This window comes from Pagrus pagrus, assembly GCF_965226575.1.
Source record: "Pagrus pagrus genome assembly, chromosome: 4".
Classification (NCBI taxonomy): Eukaryota; Metazoa; Chordata; class Actinopteri; order Spariformes; family Sparidae; genus Pagrus; species Pagrus pagrus.
In genome coordinates this window covers 28,063,126-28,077,284 of record NC_140188.1, presented here as the reverse complement: position 1 = coordinate 28,077,284, position 14,159 = coordinate 28,063,126, and the positions used below count along the sequence as shown (strand labels likewise).

General features: G+C 44.2%; 1 protein-coding gene across 1 annotated transcript; it reads right to left on the bottom strand.

Moving 5' to 3' along the window:
* Window positions 1–315: 315 nt before the first annotated feature.
* sgpp2 (sphingosine-1-phosphate phosphatase 2) lies at window positions 316–14,159 on the bottom strand. Its single transcript, XM_084350997.1, has 5 exons — window positions 14,022–14,159; window positions 11,535–11,696; window positions 4,756–4,935; window positions 2,141–2,230; window positions 316–1,094 (listed from the first exon to the last, which is right to left on the bottom strand). The coding sequence occupies exons 1-5, from the start codon at window positions 14,064–14,066 to the stop codon at window positions 549–551; spliced, it is 1,023 nt and encodes a 340-aa protein (XP_084207123.1). The 5' UTR covers window positions 14,067–14,159; the 3' UTR covers window positions 316–548.

Below are 14,159 nucleotides of genomic sequence, written 5' to 3'. Positions count from 1 at the left end.
TGTAGCAAAGGGAGGTTAACTCTTTCATTACTGCTCAGTCAGTCCTGAATTTACAGTAACCAAGCCCATATGGTGCAGCAGATGGCCTGTTCTAACCCGCCAAGTGATATGACTAACACAAGAACAGGTGCCATGTCAGTTAAACTGGTTCTGATAGGGTTTTTCTGACTGGTATGAGCTTGTCTGGCTTGAGGTGGGGTTCCCCTATCAGAAGAGAACTGCAGACTTGCATGTGCAGCTCCTGAAATACACAACACAGCAATAAGAGTGCTACAGCCTACACTGCACAATTTAAACAATGATTAGACTTGGAAGTGAATTATAAAAGCTTTATTAAGTATGCTCACTTAATCAAATATTTTTGATCTGCATTCTGCTCAGTTACAAGTACATCTTGTCGATCATTCCCTGCAGAAGCTGCTTGTACAAGAAAGTTAGTATGCAAAAAACAGGGTCACTTGATACACATTGAAATAAATATTAATTTAAACATGAATACATATTCTTCTTCAGTTCAGATCATTATACATCAGTCTTATGCTATTAGGTCATAGTAGCCCCAGTAGGATAAAGACTCTATTGACCAATATAGAATGGACAAGTCCAACAGCTGTGTACGTGACAAACTTATACGGCACTTCAATCGCTCTCCTCCTCCTGGCACTGTCGTCACCTTTTGGTACTCTGTACCAGGAGTACAAAACCCGGAGGCTCAAGGTTTTCACTACCTGCCGAGTTCCCACTAATGCTACACCTCCCACGAGGAAGCGGGCAGCACCCATTGCTAGTGCTTTTGCCGTCAGTGTGGGTAGGGGTACAGGTAATACCCCCTGGGGCTCAAAAGTCTGCCCCAGCCGCTCATTAACCCAGTATCCCACAGAGCTGCCGGCCAGGCATCCTAGAATGGTGGTGGTGTCACCCCTCGTGGTGCTGTAATGGTCCAGCTCTGGGTATGTGTAGCTGAGGAGGAGGGGGACAGTTAACGCCACGACGGGGGAGATGGGGCTGTTGAGCTGGAAATGGTCGAAGGATTCCCAAAATGGGTAGGTGACGAACATGATGATGCCTGAGATTGAGATGCCACAGATCACATCCTGAAAACAGAACAATGAGAATATTTCAACAGAAATCCTCCAAGCAGTATTACAAACGAATACAAATTTAAACAGAAAAAAACGTGTTTGCCTTGTCCACCATGTCACCGTGTGTTTCCCCACTGATTTGTCTCCTGGTTTTATGTGTTGATTAGTGAGCTTTAGAGGTGCCACAAGGTGGATTGTGTTGTCTTTAGATGGAGCCAGGCTACTTCTTTCCAGTCTGTCAGCTGAGATGATCTAACCAGCTGCTCACTTTAGCCTTAAGTTTGATGGAAAGACACAAGTGAATTTTCTCATCTAACTGGCAAGGAAATTACTAAAAACGTATTTGCATTCTTGCCAAGAGTTAGATGAACATATAAGACTTCACTTTATATAAGACTACTGCCAGTTAGCTCAGCTAAGTCAGTCTGGCTCCATCAGAAGGAAACAAAAGCTGTCGAGCAGTACTTCTAAAGCTCAAAAATTAAGAGGTTGTGATTTTACGTAGGCGCCCAACTAACCTTGACCTGGCGCAGTAACCTCAACGTGCCCTTTATAACATGTTTTTTTTTTTTTTTTCACAAGCTCGCCCTCCTGATTCGATGTGTTAATTAGTGAGCTTTAGACGTGCTGGTGGGTGGATTTTGTGACCTTTGGACAGGCTAGCCGTTTTCCCGTTTGCAGTCTTTCTGCTAAGCTTACCAGCTGTTGTCACACACATGAGAGTGATATCATGCTCCTCATGTGACTTTTGGCAAGAAGCCATTAGTTTTTTACAATAAGGAAAACAGATATTGCTCATAAAACTGTGTTTTGGCAATGATGCTGTCCTGATTACTGTGATAAATGTGTACTTAAAGATAACTGATTTAATAACTCAATGTTAACACATCAGGATTTTTAAGTGAACGGAACGTTAAGTGTCTGCTGCATTTAAAGTCTTGGATTAAAGCCTCAGTCAGACAGTTTAAGCAGACCCTGATATGAATAATGAATCCTGCATTGAGCTTGAATGTTTCATGCTGTAGTGTGTGTGTATGTGTGTGTGTGGACTAGCTCACCAAAACTGAGTGCATCCCAGTGTAGAGGCGGCTCAGACACACTAAGGACGACAGCGTCACTGCGATAAGCAGACCGACCTCAAACTGGAACTGAGTCACAAAACACACACTTAGATCACCAACCAACACAGACTGATGTGTGGATTGCTCACAGACACACACACACACACACACACACACACACACTCAATGACAGACAACACTCCCTGACCAAGGTGATAAAAGATGAAATCTGTGAAAGTAGAATGTAATATCACATGTGTTTCCTAACATTCCTCTGTGAAAACACAAGAACGGTTGTCACTTTGTCTTCCTGTTAGTTTGTGATCAAATCATCCATTCGTCAATCCTCTTAATGGCGACGTGTAGCTCCTCTCTCTCCCACTTATCCATTCTGCCCAGTTGACGTACCGGCCATCATTAAGTCACTGTTCTTTTCTTCTGCTACTGTCTCTCCATCCTCTCTCCCCGCCCTCCTTTACCTACGACGGCAGGTTTTGTTTCCCCCTCCATTTCAATAACAGTGAGAAGAGAGGCCTTGTGTATTCATTCACCTCCTCCACCCTCCCCTCCTGTGCCCCCCTCCTCTCCTCCTTTCTGCCTTTTTTCCTGTGTCTTTTCCTGTCTTTTGCAGCTGGAAGCCTATTCACTGGTAGTTCATGAAGAGAGGGTTTTTTTTGAAAGGCCACAAAGGATGCCAGGGACAGGAGGGGGTCACTCTGTGATTGACTGTCGTGACCTCCGACCTGCTCCGGGAACCGGGGCGAGTCGCCCCGAGGCCCTCTGGCTATTCAGGAGTCTCTGTAACAGCCTGCTACTCATCTATAGCTATGCATGCTCTTTTCTTTCAGGGGAATCCTCGAGGAATGTCAGGCCACAGTTAAGTGCTCTACTGTACATGGGTTGTCTCGGGGTTGCAGGGATGATTTCTCTGACCTTGAGAACGGCACTGCGAGAAAATGAAGGCAAATAGCTGAAATGACGCGACCACAAATCAGGCTGACAGCTGAAGAGGCCGTAAACTACTCGCTGAAGGATTTAACATTGACTCGGTTCTTCATTAAAACAGGGCTTGATTAAGACAGCCTATGATTGAGCCACTGAGTGTTTTATTGACTTGGCAGTAGAGTGGGAGAGATAAAGAGGGGCAGAGTCAGGAGGAGGAGATGTGGACTGACAGTCATTGACTCAGTCGAGTCCATCAGAAGACCAAACAGCAGCTCGACGGGAGTGGCTGATGGTGACTGATGGTGACTGCTGGCCCCGCCCGTCCTTGCCTATTGTCCAACAGCACAGTCGGGACGCTGTGATGGACAGTTGGGCCACTCCCTTCATCACACTCAGCCACCAGTAAGCTAGCTGCCATCAACAGGCTCCCACCACTGCCTCAGATTGTATTTCAGTCAGCGCCTTGATGTGAGTGAAGCTGTTCCCATTTGGATCGACTCATTTAACTGGTGCCTTACTTATCTTATAAAGGAATCCATAAAATCCAATGGCAGTGTAATAGCACCACTAATGAGATACCTAGGGTCACAATTACAGTTCAACACCCACTTCTCAGTCTGTGCTTCTTAGCTCTAATGAGGTGTAAGTACGTCATTTGCAGTCACCAATGGAGGAAATATCATCTTTTATTGTAATAGCTGGTGTAACCACTGACTATCACAGCTTCAGTAATAATAACTACCATCAAGAAACAATGTACAGTAATGGTTATTGCTGTGTCTAAATATCAGTTTGAGTCAATTTGGAAGTGCCTCCATTATTTCTAGTGTTAATAGAAAAAAGAATGTGTAGTAAAATAATGTTATTGCAGCCTACGTAATAGTAAAAACAATAAAAGGTCAACCGCTGTCAATATGTCAGAGTCTGGGGGACTGTACAATATAACATTTTGACCTTAAGAATGAGCAATAGAGCCATGTTGCTGGTTCTTGAGTGGATCTGTAACCAATTTTATGGAAATCCACTCACGACTCAAGACATTTCACTCAAAACCACAAATATCAACCTCATGCTGGCAGTAGAAGAAAAGTCAGAGGATCACCGAAGATCACCATTAGGCTGAACGCTCTCAGCTTTATGAATGTCAGCAGGCTTTACATTTAATGGAAATACATCCAGAAATACATCCAGACAACCAGATATTTCAGTCCGGACCAAAGTGTTCGACCAAGCAAACGGCCAACATTGGCATTTATAAAGCCACAAGGCGAGTGTGGCTATTAATTTAACCTCAAAGGTCAACTTTCCAGCTTTCCTGAGCTTTCAACCACTTCTCACTTCAGGGAATGGGACCCCTGTCTTATTAAGAGGATTGGTCTTTGAAATTGGATGTGAATAGTCTCCTTGATCATTCTTCATGACTCCTGTTTGATGACACTGACTGCTTCCCAGTCGATGCGGTGACCTTTTTTTGGACTCGAGCCAGCTCCATTTGCTGATGAAAACTGAGATGCAGTTGGAAGCATCTCATAAAAGCACAGCACATTTAATATGCATGTAATAATTATTAAATAATGTCACATTTGTGAGTTAGTAGTGTCGCACACAACTGCCAGGAGCACTTTTGAGTTTTGTTGTATGTCACCAGAGCCAGCAGTGATGCTCACCTGTATCCTGGAGGGAGCACTTAGCAAAACCGTGAAGGAGATGGCGGTGGCGGCCATGGCGTGGGTGGAGGGGAGCCCGTACTCGGCATCGACACGTGTCTCCAGCTTCACGACAGGGGGTGAGGCAGGGCGGGGAAGCTTCAGCAAGTCTTTCATCACCTGGCCGACGTACATCACCAACTAGGAGAGGAGAGAGGACACGCGTCTGTTAAAAGCAAAGTCCCACCGAATACATGTTTTATCAGGTCAGAAGATCCATTATGGTATCTATCTGTTGCAACATTGAACCTTATCTAAAGAGAATTTAAATCGTATAATTGGCTTCATACAGCATAGATGTATCATCTATACATGACAGGAATAACTCTACAGCATCATAACAATGAGATACAGTGAAAGGACGACAGAAGAGTACTGCAGTGTGCTGGCCACCAAAGCAAAATTAGAGATGTAGGAGGATGATGATAAAATAATGAGGGGAGGAAGTAAAATCCTGATTAGGCTATGCTCTAAAACTAACCGCACTCTCTCGTAAATAAGTAATCACCTTTCCCGCTCAACAAAAAAAGGAAAGGAAGAGAAAAAAGAGTGGCGACCCACCCTGGTATAAAGTGCAGATGCTGCAGTCGTACAGTAACAAAATCTATTGTAAGAAACTGAGAATTGAAGAAGCCAGTGTTTGCTGACGCAGCGTCTTCAGCTGATGGGGTCAGACTGAGGGCTCTTGACACAATGACACACTCAGTGCAAGGTGTGTGTGTGTGTGTGTGTGTGTGTCTTTGTGTGTTGCATAGGTAGAAGTGTGTGTGTGTTGCTGAATGTGCTGCCTATTCTCTTTCATGAGATCCCCAGTGGCCCTCTGAGGGGCAGCCTGCTCCGGCTTCAGGTTTATTTAAAGCTCTGCCTTGTATATTTAATGAATGGCTGTCTTAGCAAGGAGCAGGGAGGCAGTGTGCAGAGAGCGAGCAGGACACTAATGTGTGTGTTTAAGGGAGAGAATAGAGAGGTTGTTATTACCGTCTCTACTGACACTGTAATCAGGAAATTCTTGTTACCATGGCAAATGAGATATAAAAGTACATCTGCTGACCCACTGTTAGTGCAGCAACCGGTAGACGCAGAGAGACATGCAGATGGACGGAAATTAAAGCGCTCAAAATGGCCAGAAATATGTGGACAGCAGAAGATACACTCTCTCATTCCGAAAATCTTGGGGATTAATAGGTTGCAATAAATCTCAAATGATTTCCCTGAAGAATGATGGCAGAGAAGATCTTGGATGCTCGCTGCAGAGATTTGTTCAAGAATATTAGTGAGGTCCAACACTGGGCAATAAAGCCTGCCTCTCAGTTGTTGTTCCAGTTTATCCCGTTTGAGGTCAGGACCAGTCAAGTTCTTCAACTCCAAACTGGGGAAAAAAGCCTCTTATGAACCTGTCTTTGTGCACGTGGACATTGTCATACTGAAACAGGAGAGGGCCTTCCACCAAACTGTTGGCCCAAAGTCAGCACACCACCGTAAGTATGCTGTGAAAATATGACTTGTCCTAAAGTCATAGTTTGGCATATTGGGGAATGCAGCAATCAGCCCAAACACTAATACCACTAACAGGTGAAGTGAAGAACACTGATCATCAATTTCATGTGCTTCTGTGAAACCTTGGATCCCAACATTCATATGGAAAGCACTTTGATACACAACCCCACCCAAACAGCGTTGCAGACGAAAGTACACCCCCTCATGACCCCCAGCAAGACAATGCACCCTGCCACACCACATAACCTGCTCAGGAATGGCCCGAGGAACATGACAAACAACTCAAGGCCCCAATCTGGTTTCCAAACTCCCAGATCCTGTTCCGATGGTGCAGCTGTGAAATGTTGTGGAACAAGTCCAATCCACGGAGGCCCCACCGTGGTTCAGACTTGGCTCTGACCTGTCAAGGCATGGACAGAGGACCTCTGTTGGTGCTCTGCGGTGTCTGGCACCAAGGCACTGGCTGCAGGTCCTTTGAGTCCAGTAGGTTGTGAATTGGGGCCTACGTGGATCGGACTTGTTCCAACACGTCCCACAGATGTTCGAGAGTTAGATGAGAAAATTGTTGACTCATGTATCTGTGCATTAAGTACAGAGCTTGGGCTAGCCCATTTAACCTCGGTTTTAGCATAAAGACTGGGAGCATAAAGCAAAAGCCCATTAATACATTGTATCTTGTTTGTTTAATCCGTACACACATTTAAATGTAGCAAGACTAAGAGTCTAGCCACGCTGTGAGGTGGAAGTTTGGCATGCTGACTTTGAGCTAATAGCCAATGTCAGCATGCCAACAGGCTAACGATGGTAATAGTACCACAGTGATTTTTTGCAGGTTCAATGTCACCACCATGTTCAACCTAGTTAGTTGAGTGTGCTAACATGCCAACTTTTGATAATTAGAACTAAACACAAACTACAGCTGAGGCTTAGAAACTGTCTTTAGTTTGCATGACGGCATTTCTAGAAATGTCCATTTGTGGTTATAGGGGGAGTTGAGTGCTATATCTACTTTTAAAGAACAGCTTATTCATCTACGCAGTACTTTTATACTGCGTCTCCATTGTTAGCCTGACAACATCATGGAGATGACAAGAATGTGGGAAGTGATGCCTTGCCAAGAAATGGGTACAGTGCATCTCATGCCAGTAAAACCACAAATGTACAGCGTGTTAATTATTGAAATTTACAAGTACTGCTCAGCATACTTTTTGAACTTGAGACAGTCAGGTTAGAAGTTTGCCCCTGCCTCATGTAACTATGCTAAGGTAGGCTAAAAGGCTCCAGTTTCTATCTCGATACTTTTCAACTTGCCTGAACAGCCCCAGGACAAAAATAAACCATTGGCCAGTAGGTTGAGAGACTGAAAGTATGTGAAATTAGCGTGATTAAGATAGTGAACGAAAGCTAAATCTTTCATCTCATTTCCCCATCCTCTGCTCATGCCTGAGTATACAGTAATGTTTATTTTTCCAATATTTTCATCTACCTACACACATGCACCCAGACAGAATAACTGGTAGGCTACCATTAAGTGGACAATAAACAGAGGACAGACAATGGCAAACCCATTTAGCACGTCTGACCCCATCCATTCAGCCTGACTGTGTATTCATACAACGAGCCATACTGTGTGCACATCATCCACTGTGTTCCCCTCACACAATGAATCTGCCTACCAGTTCAAGTGCTTGCATGATATGATACCCTCGCCCCATCCCCTGCAGTCACCATCAACACAGACATCAGATTCAACTGGCTCCAGTCAGACCAGTGTCTCATTGGTGTCTTTGTAAGAGTCACATCAAAGAATTGACCTAGGGACAGTCTGGTCACATTTAGGGAAGAGTTAAAACCAGGTCAAGACACACAAACAGACCAGTTGTGAGGGCGTGTGTTTTCTTGTGAATAAGTGTATTGATCGAGGCCAGCACAGCGTTGGACTTTGATCTGTCAACACATGGATCCGAGAGAATGTGTGTGTGTGTGTGTGTGTGTGTGTGTGTGTGTGTGTGTGTGCGTGCGTGTGTGTGCGTGTGTGTGTGTGTGTAGACACACAGAAGAGGAACTATTACACAGGTCACAGTTTGTAGGTTTTGTTCCACAATAATATAATAACTAAATGATAAATGAAGATATACTAATAGAGTAACTGGTAATAAATGACTAATTTCAGTGTCACATAGTTATAACACATTTTACATTATAAGACATTTATAAGAGTTTTTAAACAATGAAGCAATGAGAAGTTTAACTGACTGTAGAACTGCTCTCTGAACCAAGAAGTACTGTCAGAGCTCCTCTATAATATCATTATCTGACAGTGTAGCCAATATGCCAAATCCCAACAGCGTGGTTCCTGCAATTTACTGATATATTCTTAGTGATGCATCAGAGTCCAGTTTTAAAGAAGTGCTCAGGCTTTAATGGCCTGCTCATTGATTCACAATCCTCTTGTGATTTCTTTATAAACTTCCCCTTTTTTTTATTGCTTTTCCAGGCTTTTGTACAGTTTTTTTTTTTGCTGAGTGGGCCTTAACTTCTCCATATAAAAAAAACCCCAAACTTACGGCAAACTGTTAAGAACAACAAGACTAAGGGAGAGCAGAGCATGGTTGTTCAAAGTAGTAAAGTGTGATCTTTCTGTATAAATTAACGATCAAGATCAGACTGTGGACAGTATATTCCGACAGAGCGCTCCGAATGTAAGAGCGGTCCAGCCCAGGTTGGACAAACCACTCATGATCATCGTTTCAACCAACTTGCACAGATTTGTTTTGCCTCGGACAGTCAAGAAGAAGTATAAACCTTAAAACGGAGTAGACACCGCATTAACGAGTCAAGTTCTGGTTGATGAGCCCACAAATCCACGTGCAATTTGTGGTGAAAAGGTCACAAAAGGAGAGCAGGGGTTCCACCGTATCAGTTGTCCAGTGCAAGAGTGCAACGGAAACACAAACCTTTTTATTTGCTATCCATCTTGTCCCTGAGTCTATTTTACAGGTTTGCCTCTCTCACACACAGGCATATCAGCCGCAGATGTCAGTTGCAAATATAAAACATCCTGCAGCAACTGGATCACAAGACTTACAGGGGCTCTGTGGAACTTCTGTGTTGACTCGATAACTAAAGTAACGTTAGCTACTGGTGTGAGAGAGGCCCTGAGACAAAGCACTCATCCTTTGGACTGCCACGGAAAATCAGAACCCGAGTCCTTCACGACTAATCCACAGTCCTGCAGCACTGGACAACTTAAACACATTGTCCACAGGCTTGTTTGGGCAACAGAGAGAGACGAGGAAGCTCTATTTTTTCTTGTCACATTACAATCCGCTTAAAATGGCCAGTAAAAAAGTGAATAATACATGTAAACTGTGTTACATAGAGCCCCTTTCAGACGAAAACCTTTACATATCCCCTCTAAATAACTTTATCTGCCAACGGTCAACACCAGCTGACCCAGACTGGAACAGACCCGATCAATCCTCATGCCTGAATCATATCATCACATAATTATCTCATCAAATCATAATGTGTGTGCCTGCCTTTAGTCTCTTTCGCTAAAACAATGCCTCTACTTATCATAGCTAATGTCGTGTTAATCATTTCTGTACATTATAATCAATTCATTTTTGTTCTGGCTGTTTGCAAGTCCTTGAACTTGTTGGAAGAAATGTAGTTATTATGCCAGTACAAACTGCAGCGACCTCAGTTTTCTTGTAGTGATGACAGGACCGGGGTGCACTCTGACATCAGAAGTCTTTTTATTCACAGATGGAATGCTTTCTGATGTCCGGCCTTCGTCGCTGATGGCTGATCCAGGATTGACGAAGGCCATATCACTGCAAAAGTATTATCTTCTGGAAGTAAAGCGAGTTTTTGTCACTGAATGTCACCATCGTCTGTCACCACTAGTGAAAACTTTCACGTAGTTTCTTTATAATCATTCTTTAGTTGTCCATCGTAGTGTATGCCCTCTATGTCATTATGTTAAAGTACCACTTGAGACCTTTGTTATTCCAAACAGCACAGTGGGTGTATGATTTGCATAACACTATGCTGCAATAATACCATACAACACGGCAACGTGATTCATGACCATATGGTTAATGACAGTTATTGTTTTCTAAGTCAACCAAAGTCACACCACAAGTAAAGGCAACCGAGAGTCGTGAAGGACACAAAGATACATGCGTGTATAATGAGTGTGTGTGTGTGTGTGTGTGTGTGTGTGTTGGGGGGGGCCCCTGTAATTTCTTAGCTCATGCATACAGTTAATTTGCACCGTTGCACTTCAGTCGTTGGCGTGAGTTGCCAGTTTTTGAGCGTGAGACAGAGGAGAGAGAGTGCAAAGCCCTATGTGAACCTTAGATAACACCACCAGCACAATGGCAGGGTGCTGTTAGAAGTTAGAAGTGCGGGGTGAAGGGCCCTGAGGGCTGACAGACCAAATGGCCGGTCCAGAGAGAGAAAGCTCAGAGTACTGATGAGGCCAATAAAACACTCTGCTGGTAGACCAGGGGGAGGAGAACACAGAGCAAAGCTGGTAATGTCTAACTAGAGGGAGGGCAATGAGTGTGTTTAGCGGGCGAGGTTGGGAGCGCATGCATGTGTGTGTGTTGGTGTTTATGTGTGTTTGAAAGGAGTTCACACAGGGGCCTGATGCAGCCAGGATGCCAGAAGAATGGTATCTCTTTCCCCTGAGGGGCCAAACAAGGGGTTCAGACACAGGGCACCCACCAAGCGCTCGGGGCAGGGACACAAAGGGCACAAAAACACACTGCCCGACACACACACAGTGCAGGAGAGTGGGGGTATGGCTGTCTGTGTCTCTACAAGTGTCAAATACACTGCTCCTGGGATCACATGTGACATGTTTTCAGGGCCTCTTGTCGCAATTTGCTGGTTTCAATGAGAATAAACATCTAAAGAGGAGAGCCGAGCTGTCTTTTTCCTATGATGTGTCCTCATGTGTGGCCTCTCACCATGTCAGGGGCCCTGGTCAGGCTGGCCCCAGTGGCCCCCCTGGCCTGAGGATATGTGGACATGGTGGTGTCAGAGACAGGTCACTGGAGGGAGAGGGGGATGAAAGGAGGTTGAAAGGTGAAGAGAGGGAGAAGAAGAGCAGAGAGAAGAGAGGTGGTATTGTGGAACAAACGGACATCAGGCTCAAGACTTGTGTTTGTGCCTGCAGAGGTGGTCCCACATGTACACACACACACATTTTGTCTTTAGCTGTTACCTACAGTCCACATGTTGACCAGGCGTCTGCACAGGAACGGGTCCAGTTCCCAGTGTATACAGGGCAAACAGGTGATGTAGAAGACTTCATGGCCCAGGCCTGCCGAGATCAGGAAGAGGAAGTGCAGCAGCCAGTTCCTCACCTCGTACTGAGGTCTGCGGCTGCCCTGCAGGCAAAACATACCGATGAACACAAAATATGATGGGACCAGGTGTCTAAAGATAGCTTCTGGAGCATAACTAGGTCAGATTGGATCTACCGGCCAACCTTGCAGCCACACCCTATGTTGGCTACACACCTGCTGCTTTATTTGCATCTTCTTTACATATTAAACCAGGCAGCAACACAGAGTCAATTGGATTCTACTGATTAAGGTAGCATGTGAACAAGCATTATTTACTACTGAACTTTCACAAAGGGACTTACAAGCGTCAAATTTTGAAAAGAGTGGTCAAAAGTCAATGCAGCAGAGGCTGAGACATTTACGCCTGAGTTATACACCCAAACGGATTCATACACGGACAACGGTGGACACCATGGATGCCTGTAGTAGTTCTGTGTATACTACTCTGTGGCTTATTGAAGCGTAGTGGCATCACTGACAGGTCATAACAATTTGGAGGTATCCGGAGCCGACACATGATGATGACGAAATTTACATCACTGGACCCTTTTAAGACTGCCAGCCCAAATCAGTTGTACGCCATGTCCAGACTGTATCCAAATTGATTGTAGAAAGTCTGGATGGCAAATTGGATCCAAACCACATTTGGAGGGGGTTTGAAATGCGATTTGAATCACATTTCTACAGATAAGTCTCAGTCTGGACACTCTGGCAGCTCGTATTGGATTTCAGAGCGTCCTCTGTGCCACTCACAACACAACGCACAACAGAGTCGAAGAGTTCACCAAAGCGGCTGAGCAGAATACCAAAGCTGCTACGAGCAGAGTAGTACGGACGAAACAAATTGTAATAATGAAAATGACTGAAATAAAGTGTTTGCTCTACAAGTTGACAGTGTGATCGTTTGGAGGCAAAGATGATTTCTTATGCTTCCGTGTTGGAAAGACACGTCACCAGCGGACATCGTTACTGAAACTGACGTCGTTATCACAGCAACCCATGTAGTGGGGTAAACATCTGGACCCAAACATCTGATCTGATCACTATGTGCTGGCTCACATAAATAATAGTGCGGACAGTCTGTCTTAAAGCTCTGATTTGAGAAACAAATCTGATTTGCCTGATGTCTGAGCCTAACCTTAGACCCAGCGGTCCCTCACACACACAGAGGTAAATGCATCAAGTTCCCACAATACGTAAGGTTGGCATCTTTTTAGACCCCCATGAACCCTGTATGCCCACTCCTTTTAAAACCCCACACCTCCAGTTTTTAACACTGTTATAAATCTGGAGATAACCCTCATTTATTATTGTTATTTTCTGGGCTCTGACAGAGAGAAGACATTAAACTATGCAACTGGTTTTTACAGGCAGAGCAGAACTCCTGATGACTAAACTGGCCTTCATGAGTTGAAACTGTTGAGTGGCCTTTAAGGGGATTGATGTTGCAACTGGTTTGCTCAAACGTACACCATTCAGAGGTCCGTATATATAATAGCATTTTGCAGCTATTGGAAGTTTCCTTTTATTCTTTTTTTTTATTCTTCCTCCTTATCAAAACAAAGTCTGGAGACATGGATCACGCTGGACGAGCTGTATGGAGGTATCCATAAGAGTCCCCAGCTACTCCAGATGTGTAGATGGATACTGTCACACTGTTCTGCTGTGAAGCTCCTGAAATGTTTAACTTTCCATCTGCATGTTGGTGCATCAGTGATGACTGAATTTTCATTTTTGGGTCAACTTTTCCTTTAACACCATAACAGCAATTAACTGGACCAGCAACTGGTCCATCTGAACAAATGGCAGAGTTTCAATATTTGTGTTTGCTCAAACCTACACTATTCAGAGCTATATCTGTATTATCAAGATAAACTTCTAAGCCAGAGAGCGACTTGACTGTAGTCACCCTACCTTTGTCGGTGGCCTAAACAAACTGTTTGTCTAAGAAATGGAGACAGAGAAGAATGCACACATCCCACACAGCCTGTCAGCGTGCATGTGAGGATCTGGTAGTTCACGGAGACACGCAGAAAAACTAGAAAAGCCAGTCACAGTTTGGTGTGCTTATCTAAACATCTCTAAATACATTTACATGTTAGTTTTTATTAAAGAGCCCATTGTGTATTTAGCTTCACATGTTGAATTCGATGACTGTGTTCTAATATAATGCAAACCAGAGCTCTAACACCAGAACTGTGCCCATCTACTCATTTTAAATTTTTCTCAAATGTTGTGGGAACCAAATGCAAATAAGCTTCGTCACTACAGTGAACATCCTGGTTTCTATTTCTAATTAGAACATTATTTTAAGGTTCGATGCGCTTAAATGTTCAGAAGAGCAATTTTCCAAAAGAAGCGACTTACACCATCGGCATATCCATTCTCCTTGTGTCTAAAGTTTGAATTCATATCCTGGTGGTCACATCTTCCCCTCAGATGTTCACGTGCTTTGTCAGCTAGGACCGGATCTCCAGTTGGAGCGCGCGACCTCCCTCCGCTCTG